General features: G+C 43.4%; 1 protein-coding gene across 5 annotated transcripts in view; it reads left to right on the top strand.

The window, feature by feature from the left end:
* mdfi (MyoD family inhibitor) overlaps nucleotides 1-20,203 on the top strand; it is a 35,587-nt gene that overhangs the window by 7,673 nt on the left and 7,711 nt on the right. Inside the window, exons 1-4 of one of the 5 annotated variants that reach the window (XM_052076898.1) lie at nucleotides 282-313; nucleotides 445-771; nucleotides 2,352-2,561; nucleotides 14,225-14,362. In XM_052076898.1, coding sequence (XP_051932858.1) covers nucleotides 2,405-2,561; nucleotides 14,225-14,362 — 295 coding nt within the window. In that variant the 5' untranslated portion in view covers nucleotides 282-313; nucleotides 445-771; nucleotides 2,352-2,404. Of the gene's footprint in view, nucleotides 1-281; nucleotides 772-1,705; nucleotides 2,043-2,351; nucleotides 2,562-14,224; nucleotides 14,363-20,203 lie in introns of those variants that run through there. The other 4 variants (XM_052076896.1, XM_052076899.1, XM_052076894.1 and 1 more) reach the window with 4 other exon arrangements.

Raw genomic sequence — 20,203 nt, forward strand, 5'->3', positions numbered from 1 at the left:
ACTTTCTGTTGACTATCGTGCCCATAAAGTTAGCGCTTCAACGTGTCGGTGTGTAGCTACCTGTATTGCCGCCATCTGCGACAAACAAAGTCTGTTATTAATGTGAAAACATGTGGTTACCGGCCTCGTAATTCACAGGCATGAAAGCTCACCCGTAGTACGAGCTGACTGCTTCGGGTTAAGAGTTAATGATGACAGCCTGGATTGTTTAGCTCAGCCCAAAGCAGTTCGTAGCCTGGAGGAAGCACAATCACAATCCAGACTCGACTGGAGTTTCCTGCCCCAAAAGTTGCCGCACGCTGGGACCGTGAAGGTAGCACCCTGGGACCGTGAAGGTAGCACGCACACCCATAGAAGTCCGATTTTTACTCGCGTGAGAGCGAGAAAAGTTTGCAGTCACAACTTTTTTTTTATTTTCCCACCCCCTTTCTCTTTCTCTCCCAGCGAGTTGCCAAAAGCGTCCCAACATCTGGAGGACGAGGGGCGAGCCGGAGAACGTTTTTCGGGAGGCGGGGAGGAAGAGTCGAGGGGCAAAACGGGGATCTCGAGTGGAGGAAAATGCACTGAAATGTTACGGGGTTGTTTTTGGGTGGGGGGGGTGCACTTAACCGGCGTGCTGTGGATAAGCTCCGTGGAAGTGTGTAGATAAGAGTGGAGGGGGGCGAGGAGGAGGGAGGAGGAGGACTCGGAGGGTGAGAGAAGCCCACCTGGAGAGGTCAGAGAATGAATTAGCCAAAAGCTTCGATATTCCGCGACCCATCCACACACACAAACACAAGGTGAGCTCGTTTCGTCGTCTTTGTTGTTGTCGTGTGGCGTAAAACCACGTTCGATTGCGAGCTCATGAAAGTTCTTGTCACTCGAGTCCTCAGCATGCAGGGACTCGTTAAGGGAAGCAGACGCGTGTAATTAAAGTAAAGCAAACAGTGTTTAACTCGCAACTATCTTGGGAAAAGTTGCCTGAGTTTGAAAGTGTCCTTTCTACGTGACTGGCTTGACTTCTTTTTTTGAGGGGAGGGCGGGGAGGAGAAACGAAACTGTTTCACCTTCCTTCCCAATTGAACTTTATTGATGAATTTGGGATTGCATTCGCCGATTGCGGGGTTTGCAAATACATAAACGTTGGTTTGTTCGACTCTTTTTAATGGCGAAAGTCGTCAAGGTAGTGAAACAGCGGGAGCGCGCAAACAGCTGGCCAGCTGAGTGGCACGCGCACGCCAAACACACTGGCACGTGATTGAACTCGAGTTCCAGTTTTCGCATCGATCGAGATTGTTTGCATTGTTGTTGTTTTTATTCACGGTTCGTGTTTCATATCCAAGTGAAGAAATTCGGAATTGAAAGATCACATTTGGTGTTATCCGGCTGTCGTCACTTGATCAAACTTGACAATGCTGTAACACTGACTAAATATTGGACCTACTTTATTTGCACTACCTGATGGTGACATATTAAATTACAAAAAAATAACACGCCGAATGACTTTTTTGATGACTCACGTGCTCACAGCCAGCATTCTCTCCCTGTCATTGTCAAAACACCACATGGTGGAATGTCCGACTAACTCAAAGACCTGTTTGTCAACCGTTGCCATCAATCTTCCTTTCGCCAAAGCGTTCTAACCCGTTTGAGTTATTTTCTCATTTCAATAGAAATTTTGAATTTCAATAGACATTTTAGAAATGGATTTTATTCTCCATTCAAATGAGCTTCTTGACAATCGGTTCAGAGTAGCCGGTTTTCTCAGATTTGTTAAGAGTTTTGAAACAACTTGGAACCTGACTGGAAGTTTTGTGGATGAGTTTTTGTCAAGGTGCCATATGCAATATCTTAATGAACAAATAGGGGCACAAGTACCACGAGGCTTCCTTAGATGATATGCTAAATAACCACTTCCAATACATAGGGAGGCTTATAAAATATTTTAAACTCCAAAATAAGAAACCGGGAAGGGCTTAACTGCTTACACAAATTTCTGATGGGACTAAAGTACGCCCTGGCCACAATGAAGGGCCATCCCTGCAGAGAAACTACTGTTTCCGGTGAATGCCTTGATAAAAGGTAAATATTTTCCATGTAAAAGCAATTTCCAATATGAACGGCAGCATTGAAGCATTTCATGTTAGAAAAACACAGTGAGTCAAAACCCAACATGATGACGCCTTTCCAGTATTGAAAGAAAACAAACTGTCTGCTGTGTCTTTTTACTACTTTAAGAATATTTTAATATCGCTGGTGAAAAAGGTTCAATCTCCCACTATGAATCACTGAACACAATAAGCATTTGCTCGTGTTATTCAGATCACAATGGTTTTCCCCGCACTGATAGTGTTTAACCATCCCTTTCCTTCAGGCTAGCTCTCGGGCCCCTCCACCTCCTCGGAAAAGAGCCAGGCCTACGCCCATGGATGAGGAGAGGAGTGCTCCCGCCATCTCCCCAGAGCCGCCAGATGACGGGGACCCGTGTCCAGCAGCGCCCTTGACCAGTTTACACATAAATGCCAACATCGAGATTGAAAATAGCACCTTGAGCCCAGCGACAAGTCGTGGTAAGATAACAGGTTAGATCTTTTGAAATTGTAAGCGAAACATTGCAGAAACGATGGCTTGATTAAGCTGGGTGAAGCATTTTTTTTGTTTGTTTGTTTTATGATGCATCAACTTTGTGCAGCTAGCACAAAGGACACACCGAGTAGGGACAGTGGGATTCCTCGAAGGAAAATGATCTTTCAGTTTGAGTGTAAGCAGATTTTTCATGAATGTAAACATCGTTAGTGATCACAGCGGACTAGTGGTGAGCGCATCTGCCTCACGGTTCTGAGGTTTCAAGTTCACATCTCAGCTTCGGGCTTCATGTGGAGTTTGCGTGTTGATCCCAGGCTTGTGTGGGGAGGTTCTCTCTGAACTTACTGCCACGTTACACACAAAAAAAAAATGCAAGTTGGCTTCATTGAAGAGTCTAAATTGTCAGTAAGTGTGAATGTGAGCATGTGTGCCCAGCTCTTTAATGCAGATGACTCTTCTCGCGCTCGGGTCAGCTTGGGTAGGCTTCAGGTCACCCGCAATCCAAGCGAGGGAAAAGCAAAAAAAATGTCATTTGCTGTGACTGTCACATAACTGCGAGCCTTCTTCATTTCTTTTTCTTTTCTGTTTGTTCACCCAAAGCTCCGTGATTTGTGATATTGTCACAGATAGTTAAAAAAACAAAAACAAAAGCAAATTAGCATGTAATATGACATGATGAATGCTGAGCTTAGTTCAAATGGGCTGGCTCGAAGTGAATTTGTCTGATGTTGTGCAGAACAGGGTCACTATTGAGCCAATAAATCTGTGGTTGCAATGGTAGAATCTCTGATTCACTATTGAGAATTGTGCCACAGTTTTTTGTTTTTTTTTTTTTTTAGCATTTGCTGCTCCCGGGTTAAATGATTTTGTTGAGCTGAGCTTGGTTTTGCTTTTGGGTGGGAAATAGTTGCTTCCTCTTGTGATGATGATAAGAGCCACAACAGTTGATTGCTCATGGTTTTGTGGTTCCTTGATTGACGTGAGAGGGGAGTCAAGATGAATTCAGCTCATTGGAAATGATTCACGCAGCTACGCATCCGCAGGTCCAACGCTCGTTGAAAATGACCCAAATTGGGTTGTTTTGCTTTATTCATTTGACTCAACTTTTTAAAAAAGCTGCCTCAATCCCTTCTTGACCCAACTGTTCTCAGAATGACCGTAGGAACTGTGAGGCGTATGCAAAGATTGACATGTTATGTTGCCATGGCAGCCTGCAACAAAACTCTTCCATGAAAGCTTTTAGTTTTTGTTCCAACATTAACGTTTGTTGTGCTGGCTACTGTCTGGATCATCTGACATTCATATTGTGGGATTAGGACGATTGTCGTTTCGAATGAAAATACCTCAGGAAAGCCTTTTAAGTTATTTAAAAAAAAAATAGCAGGGTGGTGCCTCAACATGTTCTTTGACTGACTTTACCTGTGCAAACTCAGGAATCCGTCGCAAAATACGACTGGGCTTCTTCCATTCAAGCCGGGCTGCCTGCCTGCCCGCCTGCTTGTGTGTATGCGTGTGTGTTGCGGGTACGTAGGTGAGCCAGGGCAGGGAGGAGACGATTGGTCAGGCTACCACAGAGAGCAACAAGGCCTTGCTTTCAGTGCGCCACTTCTCACCCCAACCCCCCCCCCCCCCCCCCACTCCCCTTCATATAGAGAACGCAGGACTTTTTGGGGACAACGCAATAAGCACAACTACAGTGCAAAACACATCTGACAGAACACCAGATACAGTATTTGCCTAGCCAGCACACACTCATTAAAACTGTTTTCTCTTGCAGTTTGCATGACCAGCTTATGACACGACAGTGCGTCTCTTTGATTTCCTACAAAGTGGCGCAAGACTTGTTCACTCCCTCGTGCTGATGTCATGCTCAAAGATGCTTTCAAAACGCAAATATAACAAGACCAACAATTGTTGTCTGAGTAGCGCTGTACGCCTTTTTTTTTTTTTTTACAAACAAGCAAATGCAAATAGAATAATAACTGTATATATTGTTTTGTTTAGGAGCCCGAGAAAGACTTTCAGACCCTGAGCAAGCGAAAACATCCCGTTGTGATATTCACATCTACGTAAAACTATCGGAACACCTCATGAACAGAGGGGAGAATGACGAGGGCGTTGCATAGACACATACCTACCTACCTACCTACCTACGAACATAGACACAAATGGTAGAGGTCCGTCTTAGCCAATGGGATGCCAGGAATATGCTAAGTAATAGCCAATGACAGAGCAGCTATAAGTATGTTGCGTTCAAGAAAATCGGAACTGCGAGTAGCAGCCCAAACTGTATTTTTAACTTTTGTGTCTTGAAATTTCTTTTGTAACAAGAGGCAATATTTTCTGGTTGAGGCATTTTATAATTTGAAGAAACAGTATTCTGACAAATGGCAAATGGCAGCTTTGTCAAATTGACATCTTTTCAGGAGTGCCCGATTTAGCGGCACAAATCGAAATCGACCCTCAATCTTTATATTGAGGCAGCGATTATAAAATGAACCCAGCGCTCGCACAACAAATACATCAACGGAGATTATGTTTTCAAGCCATTTTGGTGTGTCGTAATTTGCGAACTGAAATGACACGATTTATACCAAAGTGTACACAATTTGATGATGAATGTGTAGCGACCCAGCATGCGTAACAGACTGCAGAGAGATGTCTATATAGCGATTCGGTCATCCCTCCTGATTGTGTTTTCAGCCTTTCCTGCTCGAAGTAAGTCAAGCTCCCCTCAGCAGCTCCAAGGCCAGGAAATGGTGCCGTGTTTTGACAGATGTGCGCTCCTCGCTGTTGGGAATGTTGCTCTCTCGCAGACATGAAGATGCAATGAGGCTATCTGTTTACGTAGGAAACCCTCAGCGCCATATGCTAACCCCTCATTCACTTTTACCACTGGCATTTCTTTTTTTTTTTTGGCCTCCTCTTCAGTGTTTTTGACCCACTTCTCTCGTGCTACTTTATCATTTATACTTTATTCCTTTACTAATGACTTGATTTGCGTCTATATATAGCCGATGATATTACCGTGATATTTTCAATACAAGGCAAGTCCAACTGCGTCATTCTTTTCGGAGTCAGTACCACAGAATTTTATTGCTTCCTCTTGTTGTTTACAGACAAGTGGTTCACGTACTGTCGCCGAACGCACTCAATTTTCACAGTTTGCGAGCATTTTGTACCTGACTGACAGCCGGGGTGGTGTCGAAACCAATTCCAGTCTCTTGAGGTAGAAACATTTTGAAAAAAACGATGGATGTAATCGGTTTTTGGTTACATTTGGTGATTGTAGTCATTGTTGATTTCTTTTTACAAATACACTCACTTTGTACAATGAGGTCCAACGCAAGAGCTGTCTGAGCACAACTGCGTTCAAGAACGATAACGCTGTTTAGGTACAGTACTTTACAGCAGTGTTTTGAAAAAGGTCTCATATGAGATCTCTTTAGATTCTCGCTGGAAAAAAAAAACTCAACTTAAACTGTCCATAGGACTCGATGCAATTGACGTTATGTTTTTACATTTTTAAACATTTGAAGTTCATCTGCCGGATGACTGGCTTAGTTGGCTGCAACGCCTGCCGCCCGTAACAGCCGACAATGAAAATAAATGAATTGATCTTTCCGTTTATCCAGGTCTACGCCAAACTGTATCGGGTTACTCCTTGGCCCATGCACCACTGCGCTCTCACTAACCATGTAAACTTTAAAAGCAAATCAACAGACAGTGATGAAAACCAGGCCTAACTTAATTTGTGCTTGGCTGAGTTCATTATTTCAATCTTCTAAAAACTAATAAGTGGCTTTCTAATGTGTGTGGTATTGATTTAGTGAGGTTTCATTGTTATCTGTTGACAAATTCAACACGTTGAACCGCATTGTTCGCCTCTACTGTATGCTCTCACACTGCACGACAACGTAATTGGGACAATAAATAACTTGAGTGGCATTTCAACTGCGGCCGCTTTCAGGGTCGACCTAGCGCTCTGTAGAAGAAAAGTACCAATTTGGAAACAGCTTTTGGGTTGCAGGACTTGAATCACACCATCCTGCATGAGTCTGAGGCGTAGTAGTCAATATTTAGTTCAACTTACAATGATTATAATTCCCCTTTTATATACAGTGCACTCCGCTTAATAGAACACCATTGGGCCGAAGCGCTTCTGTTCTACTAAGCGGAGTTTCTATTAACCGGAGACACTTTATTAGGTACACCTTCAGACACGTCGACGACCAAGTTATGCACGCAGAAAACCCCCTGCTGACGAGTTAGAAGAGATATTTCGACTGTGGACGTCCATATCTTTAATCAAACAACAAAACAACAACTTTAATCAACTTCAGTCAAACATCTCCAATCACGAGAAAAATTTCGTTACTTTTGTCTGGAAACAGGAGTCCGTAATTTTGCGGTTGACTTCCCTCTCAATGCGCTGGATAAGAGGGAAGTCCTGGAAACCGCGGGCGTACCTTCTGAGAATCCGGCAATGCATCGTATCGTCTGAGTATGTCCTTCATATCCGCAGGTGATAGCCCTCGTCTCTTGAATGAAGTTGAAGCCATTGTGACGTGCGTGTGTCTATGTGTGGAGTGACGCGTGCTACCTGTTACTGTATACGGCTAGAACTACCGCGTTTTCTCGCGATAGTGGTACAGTATCGCGATAGCTACACTTCGAAAACCACTAGTTTACAATGTTCATTGCTTACGGCCTGTTCTATTAAGCGGAGATCTGTTCTACTAAGCGGAGTATCTTTATAGGAAATTGCATTAGGCAAATCCGTTCCAGAGCCTTTTGCTCTACTAAGCGGATTACTCTATTAACTATTGTGTTAGTGTTCTATTAAGCGGAGTGCACTGTATTGACAATTTCACGCACCAATAATGGCAACCCGATAACATGATGAGCTGTCCGCTGTAGTGACCGCTGTCCCTGAAAAGGTTAAATTATGGATTTTTTTGGGGGGGCGCGGGGGTCCGAAAAACAAGCTGCAGTCTAAATATTTTGATATTTAGTTTGATCATCTCGTGTTTGTTCCATCGCGAAACTGCAGTATGGTCTCTCCTGTGCTGTGTTGGGATGCAACTATGAGCCCTGCTTGTCTCAGTTGAGTCACAGGTTCATTGAGGCCAATGTCGAATTTAGTTTCCCACTGAGATTGAAATAACCAAGGTGCAATTTGGGGCATTTTTTACAGCGTATTTGAAGTACAGAAATGGAGGGGGGAGACTTCCTCCCGCACCTCGCAAACGTCTGAGAAAGTGTTGCTCTCGCTCACAAGCACACCAACACACATTTACCGATGACAGACTGTGTCAACACCACGTGAAAGGCAAGAAGCAAACTTTCACGGCAAACCATTTGGTTTTGAATTCATCTTCAAACCATCTGAAGCCGTCTTTTATCGTGTTGTTTCCTGATTCATTTCAAATTGTTGCCAGTGTCCTTGAGCTCCCCAAGCTGTGAATTCTCTCAAAAATATTCAAGTTCTGCCTGAAGTTCTTTTGTACCACTGCTTCCGTCATGTTTAGATGTGAAACTCTCCAGCGCATTTGCGTGCACAGTACCTGACGGGCAGTGTGCTTTCCCATCATTTTCACCATATCGACTCAACAATGTGCCGTGCTTGCTATTTTAACAACTCTCGTCACTATTTGCAGTCTACCGTATTTTCCGCACTCTAAGGCGCACCTAAAAGCATTCAATTTCCTCAAAAGCCGACACTGCGCTTTATAATCCGATGCGCCTTAAATGTGCATCAACATTCTCATGCCTTGGACGTAGCATTTTAAATGTTCGGTAAAGCGCTTTGTTACAGCTGCAGCAGTTGTGAAAGTGCTCAATAAGTAAAGCTGTATTGTATTGTATTCCCTTTAGCGTAGCTCCATCTAGTGGATGCATAACGTAACCACAGCCACTATTGTAGCTTTTATTCTATGCGCCTTATAATGGGGTGTGCCCCATATATGAAAACAGTTTTAAAATAGGCCATTTATTGAAGGTGGGTGCGCCTTATCCTCTGAAGTGCCTTTATAGTGCGGAAAATACAGTAATTTTACCAGTGAATGACAATGACAATTGTATTAGATTTTTATTCTTGTTTTCTGGAAGATGTTTGTCTTCTGAATACTCATTTCACTTATTTCTCGGTGAACATTGAAAAATGCAAGCCGTGCCGCCAATCACAGCATAGGCTACGTTGATGTCTTTTGAGGCGATCCAGGGCAAAATTTCGGCTTTTACAGTGAACTATGTCACAACATTTACAGAAACCCCGAGTGGAACTTTTACTTGTTAAAATAAGGATGCCTGCCAGTTTATACCACTTCTACTCATTTTAAGGATCCTGCTTCACACATTCAGCAATTACTTAGTGTTATGAAAGAATATAGTATAGGTTATGGTGCTGCACGTTCTGGAGTCTATTGTGGCTGTCTGTGTTGTTCATTAAGTCATCTATTCTATGATATACTTGTCTCTCATGTAATGCCGTTTCATGTCAATGGGGACCTATTGAGCTGGGGTTTTTTTTCTTTTTTAATCTTGATGTCATGTCTTCAGCAGCACTTTTCAAAATGAGCAAAAACACCGAACTAAATGTAATGAGTTCAATCAAGTGTAACAGTTATTCAGGTGCAGGAAACAAGACAAATCTCCGAGACACTGTAACCCAATCAATGTTTGAGACCAGACAGTTTTAGTTATTAATGAGCTGCTATCGCCGTCATTCGTTGAAGCTAAAATCCCTCCTTTTGGACACATTCCTGTTATTAGTGTGTGTGTGCGTGTGTGTGTGTGCGCGTAAACCAGACTGCAGTTAAACAATTAGTTCCACTATTCTTTTTCTTTTCAGTGTGTGAGTGCTTCCTGCATGAATTTGTTTTTGTTTGGTGTTGGATTCAGATAAAACCGTCCCAACCAGAGTTGTGTGTTCCTCGTGTTGTGACCGTTCTGGTCAAAACCCTCAGTGTTCGTGTGTGGTTTCAATCAGTTCCAGTTGTTACCGCTGGCCAGGCAGATACTACAGTACAGTCCCCACTAGCACTGTGATACTAAACAGAAGTCTACTTTGTTTTCAAGCGGTTAAAAGTGCTCGCCCCAAAAAAGTCCTCATATGATCACAATATTGTATTAGCCAATAATTAAGGATCACACCCAGGCATCTATACGCGCTTCTTCGGGTAAGCTTTTCTATTTTTATTTATTTTTATTTTTTTTGGAGGGGGGGTGTAAAATTTAAAAAATGAATAATATTTATAATAAATGTATGTATCCATAATTCCATTTTCTATACCGGGTTATATATGATCTGGAGCCAATCCCAGATTAATTTAGGCAAGACCCGCCTCAGTAACACAGTCATAAAAGTTTTGCGTGAAAATATATTGTGTCATGTGTAATAAAGTAACATTTTACTGCATATTCAACTACTTCTCTGTCCGTCACTTGATTTCAAATAAAGGACGGTACTTGTCTGTGTTTTCCCTGCATGTCATGAAGGCGCAGCAGCCGATTGTTCTTTTGGCATTCTCAAGCGGCAGAACGTTCTCCTTCAACCCTAAACATCGCCGTTACAGATGTCGCGTCTGCTCTGCAGGTGCTACGCGGTTGTGCTAGGGGTTGAGATTAATTGTGACACTGCGGCGAATAAGATTGGAGAATTCCAGTTGAGGAAACACAGTCTCTCTACATCTCGAAATGATCTCTGCTGTTATTGTTGCGTGACCTTTAATTAGAGTCAGTGAAGTGTCATCATTTGACCTGATTGGCTGTTATTCATGAGCGTTCGTGGGGATCGTGCAGACTACATCCAAAGTAACATGATGCATGTCGTTTTGTTAAAGGGCCTATTTAATGACAGTCCTGTATATACATTAGCATTCCATCATATTTTGGGCGATTATTTGTAATCTCTTCTGTTGTTGTTGTTATTATTAGAATTCTTATCATTGACAGTATTTTCCACATCCAAACAGATTTGAGTTCTGTGTTTCTACATACAAATTGGTCATGTGGTAGACAACAGGTTGACTGGGACAGAAAGGCAGTAGAGTTCCCAGTAAAAGAAGCCGGAAGCTATGCTATCCTGCTGACGCTTTAGAACAAGGGTGTCAAATGCATTTTTGCCGCGGGCCACATTGTAGTTACGGTTTCCCTTGGAGGGCCGTTGTGATTGTGAATTTTGTGAAACCATGTAAATGTTGAATCACCTCCACATGTTACATACACAGCACACAACAAATTGATGGATGCCAATTTTTGAAATTAGAAGTCAAGAAAAAGGACTTGTTTAAACATTGTTTACGTTAATGTAAAAAAAGGGTTTGGATACGAGAAAATACTCGCAATGTCTCCATGTTATTATGGATTGCAGATGACAATTTGAAATTTTGGTTCAGACTTTAGCAAGCATCATGGAAGTTGACATGCTTGATTTGCTTTTGCGGGCCATATAAAATGATGTGGCGGGCCGAATCTGGCCCTTGGGCCTTGACTTTGAAACCTGTGCTTGAGAAGATATCACATTGTTTGCATCAGCCCATATAGTAGCTCTGTGTGTTTATGTATTTGTGTATGTGCGTGTTTGCTTTAATAGCTGTGTTTACTGTCAGAGTAAATGTCTTCCGCATTGCCCTTCAGGGATACACACACACACGCAAGCGCACAATGAACACACGCATTCAACACTGCAAACACGCATCAACACATGTACAATATGTGAATAAACAAACGCGCATATTCCCCCAAAACACATGTAAGCACATTGCCCGGGTCTCTTCTGACCTTCATGATTTCTCTGGTCTGATTCGAATTAGAGGCTCATCGTTCTCAGATCTCACTAATGGGGCTGAGGTCAGGCGGTTTGGTGGTTTGATGCTGATGCCAGCAAACAATTGGTTGAGGGCCTGCTTGGATGGCACTAAGGACTCTGGTGGGAATGGGTTTAGTGCTCAGGAACTCCAAAACAAGACCTGCATACTTTTAACCCATAATCCTCCATTGGCAGCAGGAGTCCAAATGAGTCAGTCGGCCGCCCATGCTCGGAACTGAATCAGCTGACCACATGATTGACACGCATAATATAATGTGCAGATGTTATCCTAATATTCAGATAGCAGGTGTTATATACTCACTGGTCGAATCATTATGTGCACTTGCACTTGCCGAGACGTAATGTCACGGTTTGGCGGGGTTGAGGACCCCGAGTCCAGGAAAGCGGGGAGGCGAGGCAGGAGAGTTCTCAAAAATGACAACAGATTCCTTTTTACAACACGTTAATTATGTACCGTAGGTGCAGCATTGCTCATACGCAAACTGTGGGCCTAATAAGTGGAGAGTGCAGAATACTTTGCAAATGGAGCAAAGCTACAGTAGTTTTTCACTTTTATCACACTGGACTGCTTCAGCTAATATTGACACGAGCTACAGTAGGTCAGACATGGACAAGTAGCAGCCCATGGGCCGTATCCCCACCCACAATCAGTGCAGCTTGCGAGTTGGGCTAGGGGGGAAGGAGTGTGGGGGGGGTTTACAACGTGAACGAGTCCCAACTTGTAATGACTCCGATCACTGATTTGGACAAGCTTAACAGCTGCTACAGCTGAGGAACAAAAACACAATTTTGGTAGCAATCCAACTTCAGGACTTAATTACATTGCTCAGCAACTTTCCTCTCCATTCTTGAACAACTGTTAAAAAAAAAAAAAAAAGCAATGAGCGATCAACAGCATTCACAAAGACAAATACGGGACATCGATCTGCGACAAGTATGTTATTGTTCAACTTCAAACTTCAAAACAGCATTGTCACAAAGGTGCTCGGCTGGTCACATTTTCATGGGATTTGACAAAAGCATCCCCCTTTCGAAATGGGCTTCCATTTGGATGGCGTTTTTCTACCGTCACTACTCAAAGCCCTGGACACCGTTTCCTCATTCACGTACTGATGACGCAGTATCAGAAACAACTAGGAGTCCAGTTTCTTGCTCAAGAACATTTTTGATATGGCCGGGGAGTGAACCCACAACCTCTGAGCCCTGAGACGAGCATTCTACGACTGAGGCACGCCACCCCACTTTCTCTTCTCCAAATGACAGCAGGGCATTCAGTTGGCTTGGTCGTGACATTAGCAAGTCCAAGAAACAAAGCACCAAGACACTTAAGCTTAAAAAAAACAAACGTAAATGAAATAGCAGAGTGGGCCCATGATTAAAATGGTGGTTTAATCACTTTATTGAATGACTTACGGCCATTTTCATGGGGACAGCAGTCCGTCTACTACTCTGTGGACGATATGAAATCGCTTTCAATTCCGTTTTTCACATCATGTACATCTATATAACGGCATTCCACACACAGAAGTCAACGGTAATAAGATTGAAACCACACATACTTTTTTTTTTTTTACTCTTTCTCCTATTCTTATAAATGAGGCTGACCTTTGCATCACTCCACTGGCTGCCAACTGCAATTACTCGCCTTGGCGTTTTTAGATGAGCTCAGGCCTGCCTGGCTAGAGATATATATCCGAGCCGCCCGTTTAAGCTGCGGTCACATTGACGGGTATCCAATGCGTATCCGATTTTTACCCACATTTGGTGGAGGCCGAGTCCTGATCGGAGGATATCCGGTGTGTTGCGTTTTGTTGTTGTTGTTTTTTTTTTTGGTTTGTTTGTTTTCTCTCGCTTTCTCTCTTTAGACTGCCATGACCCACATCTGAATTGTGCCATTTGGGAAGCAGCAAATTGAAAGTGTGTCACTTGTGCCATGTCGTGTAAATCAAGTAGAATTTTGAGGAATCAGGGGTGTGTTTCTCTGTGAAAGAAAGCCCCCCCACCTCCTGTCATCTGACATCCTCTTTCTACAGTGTACTTTTCTTTTGCAGCTCAAACCGAGAGACCAAGTGTCAACTTATTTATAAGGCTATGCCAGCTACAAGGGGAAATATATTTCAAGGGCGTACGGAGGGAATGTGAATTTGGAGGTGAGAAGACGGGGACGGGAAAACAGTGAACAAGAGCTGCTAAAATAAATAAACATCGCCGTGAAGTGTTGAGTCCATGTGCAGGACGTGGTTTGGCTTGTGTGTGTGTATGTGTACTTAATAACAGTTTCATTAGAGCAGCCTTTGGTGCCAGAGAATATAAAACACCTAGACTTGCCGCATATTTATCTTTTTTTTTTTTTAGATTATATGTATAGGATGCGTTCTCCTGCTATGTTTTGAACATATATCCTCTCACGCGCATACTTATGGAGCCGCAAGATTTCAGGTTACGAAAGTGTGCGCATAGACCCCCCCCAGAACAGTCCCGGGGGGGCGGGGGGGGGATTGGCTCTTCTTAACGACTTCCAGATGCAAGTTGAGCACAGAAAACACACCAACACAGACACAGACAAATCTATTGCTTTGTTGAAGTCAGCAGAACTGCTTTTTAAATTAATGAAGTGCGTGTGGATGTGAATAACAACAAAGACTTGACATGTATTCACAGACAAGAGAGGATGGCTTGGTCATCATACAAGTAATGGCCAAGAAAAGCAGCTATTCATTCACGAAGTTATATAGTGGGAATCGATTTCAAAATAAAGTTAAATCATGTGCTCTTGGATTTAAAAAAAAAAAGTTATCTAAAGAGCTTGTGTGATTGTTTTTCCAGATGTGGCCAACACCTACACTGAGCCCCTCATATTGAGGTCAGATGTCATCCCGGAGAGGACACAAGGTAACGACGAAGGCAAATGCAAAAACAGCCTCTCGCACACGGAGCTACCGACACCCAGCAGGAGTATCACATGTGAGTAAATAGCACACTCTCACGCACACGGACAAACAAATGGAGAGAGGCTGGCGAAAATTGCGTTTCCATTACATATCACCAGATCGGATGAGTCACATTGTCCTGACCTTTCACAAATTGGCCCACAAAAATGTCCACGTTGTCAGCCAAGTAGGTTACGTTCTTGATTTTTGAACACAAGCAAGTCTGCGGCCAAATCGGCGCGCTTGAAATCAAACGCATTTTCCTCTTTGTCTTCTGTCCTCTGCCTCTCTTCATTCTGGGGAAAATGAGCGTCGTCGTTACCGTGACGACACTGGACAAGTGTGGCCGCTACTGTGAAATTTGCTTCCGTTTGTAAGTCTCATTTAATTGTTCGCGGTTCACTGAACATTATGCTATCAGTCAAATCAAGAAGGAATCCTAATGAAATATTAGATTTAATCAATTGAAAGCCACACTGTCTGATGTCACATTCTCTTCCAGCGGCCTCCAAAGCTTTTTTTCCCCTTCTTCCAGCCTTTAAAAAAAAAATACGTTGAATGCCTATGTGTGCTGCTTTACTTTTTTAATGCACCACATATTTTAGCTAGGGGAAGGGAAAAAAAACAACAACAAAGGTTACGTTTGAGCCCTTGAGGTCCGTACCTTCCTTCTTATGTCAAATGGGCTAAAACAATCAAAAAGAAAAGAAACGGCTCTATCAGAAAGATGCATTCACGATCAAACACTCAACAACTTGTGTTGAGCATTGAACCACAGAACACGAATGCTCATATTTTCCACTGCTGGACTTTTAGATCGCTTTCCCGCTTACCTTGTTTGGTCCGAACTAAAATAGCCGGTGTGAAAAGTGTCTGAGACAGCCGTCTGGACCAACGAGCCAATATTTGATCCGACTAAAAGAGGTGGTTTGAGGTTAGATCAAATTGTGTTACAGTCTACTCAGCTTATTTTGCAGTGTCATAACTTTGTGAACACTTTTCCAACAATGACAGGAAATCGAAGTAGGACTGCCACATTTTAAATTGTACACAAAATACAACATTTTTATTTTTTTTTTACAATATGGGAAGACGATGCTCATGATGACGGAACACTCAAAGGATTGGAATATTATTTCTATGGTTTGATGATTAATTCAGTTAAAAATTCTCTCAAATTTATTGTTGCTCGCCTACGGCTTTCTGTCACGGTCCAAAAATAAAGGTGTTAAGTTAACTATAAACTGCTTAACAGCAAATGTTAAATGTCTGTCAGTTCTTTGAGCTATTTTTTTGTTGTTGTTTTTGTTTTGAAGTTTGTCCCATAAAATTTCTCTTTCTCCTTTCTTCTTTCTACATACATTCTTGCTGCTGGAGGCTGTAAATTTCCCCATTGTGGGACGAATAAAGGATATCTTATCTTATCTTATCTTAAAAGATTGCGCAATATCGCTTTAAGAGTCGTAATTTATAGCCTTGACATTCCAGGAAAAAAAAAATCTGCCTAACCCTTTCAGAAATGTGACGAAATCTATGACTAGAATACATATTGTATTATTGATATTATATTACTATTATGATTATTAGCAAAACCTAATGAGCACAAAAATGAGAGTAGATTCAAAATCAAAGTTTACTTGCATCTCTGATTCATAAATTCAGTAAAAAAAAATTGCGGTTGCCATTTGATTTGCAATTATTTTTCAAGGTACTCTTCCCATGATTTTTTTGCTGTTGTTGTTTTAATTATTTTAACAGAAGAAACCTACTCTGTTATGATACAGCAGGGCGCCACTGATGGCTGCATCCCTGAAATGATTAGTTGTCCTTCTCTGCGTTCCTCCTGCTAGCTCCATAGCGCCAATCCACCTCTCTTCTGTGATGCGAACGTCCCAAAAACCTGGAAATCCTTTCTTTTGAGTCATATCGTTATCAACTGACACCACCCACTTCCCTCCCTCATATTTTCAGTCCAACGTGTCAGCCAAGGAGTCTCTCTCACTCCTTTCGTCTGCAGCTCAGCGACATCCACTGTATCAGAGCCAGAGGTTACACCACCATCGATTGTATATTTGTCTTGCTCTGGCTCCAGTTTGAAGTCAGGCAAATGTTAACCAAATACTTCTACTGTGTCATTTACTCACTTAGAAGTTTGCGCTGTACGCCCACAGCCATGAAGCTAAGTCCCTGAATGATTATGCTCTAAACAATGTGCCTCACATTGTCTAAATATGCATTTCCTGCCATTTTGTAACAATGACTAAAAAGAGCATATGGAGAACGGGAAGGCTTTTTGAATAAGTTGACATATGAGCTCGTGTTGGAGACCTTTTTTTTCGTGCCCTGGAATCCAGTAACTGATGACGCGCACATCCAAACCTGCCCTTGGCTAATAGCTACGTTGTGGCAAGCGACTGACCCGCAGCTCAGTCAGGAAGCGTCTAAGTAGGTGACTGGTGAGTGTGTGAACGTCTGCTGCGTCTGTCCGTGGTTTTGCTTCTCTACCTGTTCTGTCTGCCGTGTGTGTCCCTATTTTCAGGTCCACTAAAGTGCTAGCTTAAGTCACGTGCTTTCTTCCTCCCCCTGTTGGGGTTTTATACGCCTATAAAACCTATGGAACCCGCTGACTCCATATGGTAGGCAGAGCGTCATTTAGTTGGAATCTTTGACCATGCTTCACACTTCACTCTCTTTTCTTAGCGAGGTTGCTTCAACTATCACACGACCACACAAACCAAGGCCGGGTACACACGTTCAGAAAATTGGATTGTTTTTGGTCCGATTTTGCCACGGGCCCAACTTTCTTCTGTCATATTAGATTGTCCTACAAGATTATCCTTATGTCTGAGGTGTGGTAAGAGTGTATTTGTCCTGACATCTGGGTCCATAATTAGCGGGGCTTCAATTTTAAACGTGTTCAATATTTACAGCCTTCACAGGCAGTATGTCAGGAAAGCATGACAGTGTGGACTCTGACGTGAATGGAATGTAGCCCATCAAACACGCACCCTGACTGACGAACGAGGAAGTAGTTGGAAATAATACAAAATATGTCCTACCCGATATTTGTGATCCGATGCCAAGGAGTACTTAGTATTTTCATGCCGCTATTCATCGAACAATACCGCCTTTCTCCAATCCTCTTCAGAAACACCACCACTTATTTTGGAAGTGTCTCTTCTTTGTTTTTGTGAGATCACCATGCGAGATTTCTGCCTGGGATGACTTAGATTCGAGTTTGTTGGTGTGGCAGAATCTTCAGGTGTGTGTTGTTTCGAATTGAGATAATCAGAACAGACCACGCATACAACACGACAGTTTAATTCATTCATTCATTCATTCATTCATTCATTCATTCATTCATTCATTCATTCATCTTCCAAGCCGCTTGATCCTCACTAGGATCGCGGGGGGTGCTGGAGCCTATCCCAGCTGACTTCGGGCAGTAGGGGGGGGACACCCTGAATCGGTTGCCAGCCAATCGCAGGGCACACAGAAACGAACAACCATTCACACTCACACTTCACCATGCATGTTTTTGGAATGTGGGAGGAAACCGGAGCACCCGGAGAAAACCCACGCAGGCCCGGGGAGAACATGCAAACTCCACACAGGGAGGCCGGAGCTGGAATCGAACCCGGCACCTCTGCACTGTGAAGCCGACGTGCTAACCACTGGACTACCGGGCCTCCCACGACAGTTTAATGAATAAATAACTTAAGATTTTGAAAATCCTTGCATTTACCAGGCCTCAGGCACATAAAATGACTCAAGGCATGTGCTGAGGTCATGTCTTGGTGAAATCTGCTTATTAGTGCGCATTTGTTTGCGTGGAGTGTGAGGAAACGGAAGCCAAAACAGAAGGTTTCTCGACACTGACGTTGCGATGACAATGCAGCACAAGCATGTGCCTGGCGCGGGGCCTACGACCGGCCGTCTGAAAACAACGTGCCGCGAGCGCTGCTAACGTTTGAGTGCGAGTCAGGCCGACGCACTCCTCATCGGCGACGTCATGAACCTGACTTTGACGTCAGGATCCCAGCAGGATGTGCTTGTTTAACGACCCTGCCTCCCCACGGCCATTTATTAGTGAGCGGTTCGCTGTAGTGTTTATGACACGAGGCCGACTTTGAAATGCTGGGTTGTTGTTTTTCTTAAAATAAGAAAAAAAATGGATCTTGATTCCTCTCTGACTCATGCTATACTTCTGCAAGAAGACCGATCGTTTTTTTTTGTGCAGATGTGTCGACAGCCCCTGAAAGTATGATGTCTTTCACAAAGATGACGATGGATTTCTTTTTTTTTTTAAATTTGGGGGGGGTTGTTTTATGCATGTTGTCATCACGAGCTGTGCAATTATTTAATCAGTAAGGAAATTTAGCAGGACAGTGACAAACGACACTCAGGGGGTCACTTCAGTAGCTGCAGCCGATGAATGAGATCCAGCCCAAGAAATACGGTCAAAAATTCCGATATTTCAAACAATGTTCAGGTTTCTGCTATACACACACACACACACACACTTTATACAGTATCACAACCAGTGCTCCCTTCCGATCTCTCCGCAGATTCAAACTGCAGCAGTGGAGATGAAGCCGTGAGAGCCAAACATAGTCATCCTAGTGGCTCATGCCAACAGAGGATAAGTACAGAGATGAACACGTCTCTGGGCTGGGGAAGGAGATGTCTAAGTACAGGGCAGCCGAGATATGTCGAGAAAGGGGGTAGAGGGTGTGGGTGTGAATGAGGAAGGGTGCGCTGTGAGCGTTTGTGACTCATGTTTAATTGCACACTCTGGCACCTTGCGCTTAATAATATGCATCATAATATATGGATCGGGGACGACACGTGCTGCAGTTTCCTCGTCTCATCCTGTCAACACCACACATTGGCCCGATTTCGCTGTTATTTTTAAGCACTGCTGATTCATTGTCGATGAGTCACCTCTGCGCAAGTCCTCCTTGCTCCAAATATCTAACTTACAAACAGCGACCCACTTCTTTGCCTTCTCTCTCTCTCTCTCTCTCTCTCGCTCACGTTCTCTTCATCTCACTTCTTGACATTCTCAATTTCAGACAAAGGGACCTTGTGTTTTTTGGGGGGGAATTTTTTTTTCTTTCCAGAGTGAGGCCTTCACGTGTTCATGCATGCATATATTTGTGTGTGTGCAAGTGGGTTTAACCTCAAGCTCTTTTTGGAGACAGTCCTGACTCCCGGGTTCTCAAAGTTCGTCTCTTTGCATGCCAGATCCTGCTATATGCTCTCTTAAATACACACACACGCACGCACACACTAAAGAAAGCAGTGAACAATGCGAACCTCGAGGCGTACGCAACCATCCCTCCACTATGCTACTTCCTGGCTTGCTTGTGGCGTTAAAAGCTCTGTTGTGAAAAATGCTTAAATGAGACAGACACAGAGAAGTGTTGTTTGCAGGGATGGATGATGAAGTTGGGTGGGGTGGGGGTGGGGGGGCAGAAAGAGGGGACAAAAGAGCAGTCCTCGATGACTTTTGCAGTAGTTGAGAGGAGAAACTATAGATGCTTCTCGTAAGAAGCGAGCGCACACTGGCTGTGCGGCTTGCCAAACATCTGGGGCAAAGTTAGAAAACGCTGAATGAAAAGAATCTTAAATAACGGCGGATTGGTTGCGCGACGCCGGACGTAAGCCAGTTCAAACAGTCCTTGTTGGGTTATCTGTCTGGGGGTGGTTATCGAACGCTTTTATTGCTACTTTCTGTTCCTGAGCCAGAGTTTAAGACCACACTCTCAGCGTGTGTGCATGTATGCGTGTGTGTGTGTGAGGTGCAGAGCAATGATTTTGATTTTTTTGGGCGGTAGTGGGGAGGTCTGCTGTGCTCTACCGTGTCCCATCA

Source organism: Hippocampus zosterae, chromosome 9 (genome assembly GCF_025434085.1).
Source record: "Hippocampus zosterae strain Florida chromosome 9, ASM2543408v3, whole genome shotgun sequence".
Lineage (NCBI taxonomy): Eukaryota > Metazoa > Chordata > Actinopteri > Syngnathiformes > Syngnathidae > Hippocampus > Hippocampus zosterae.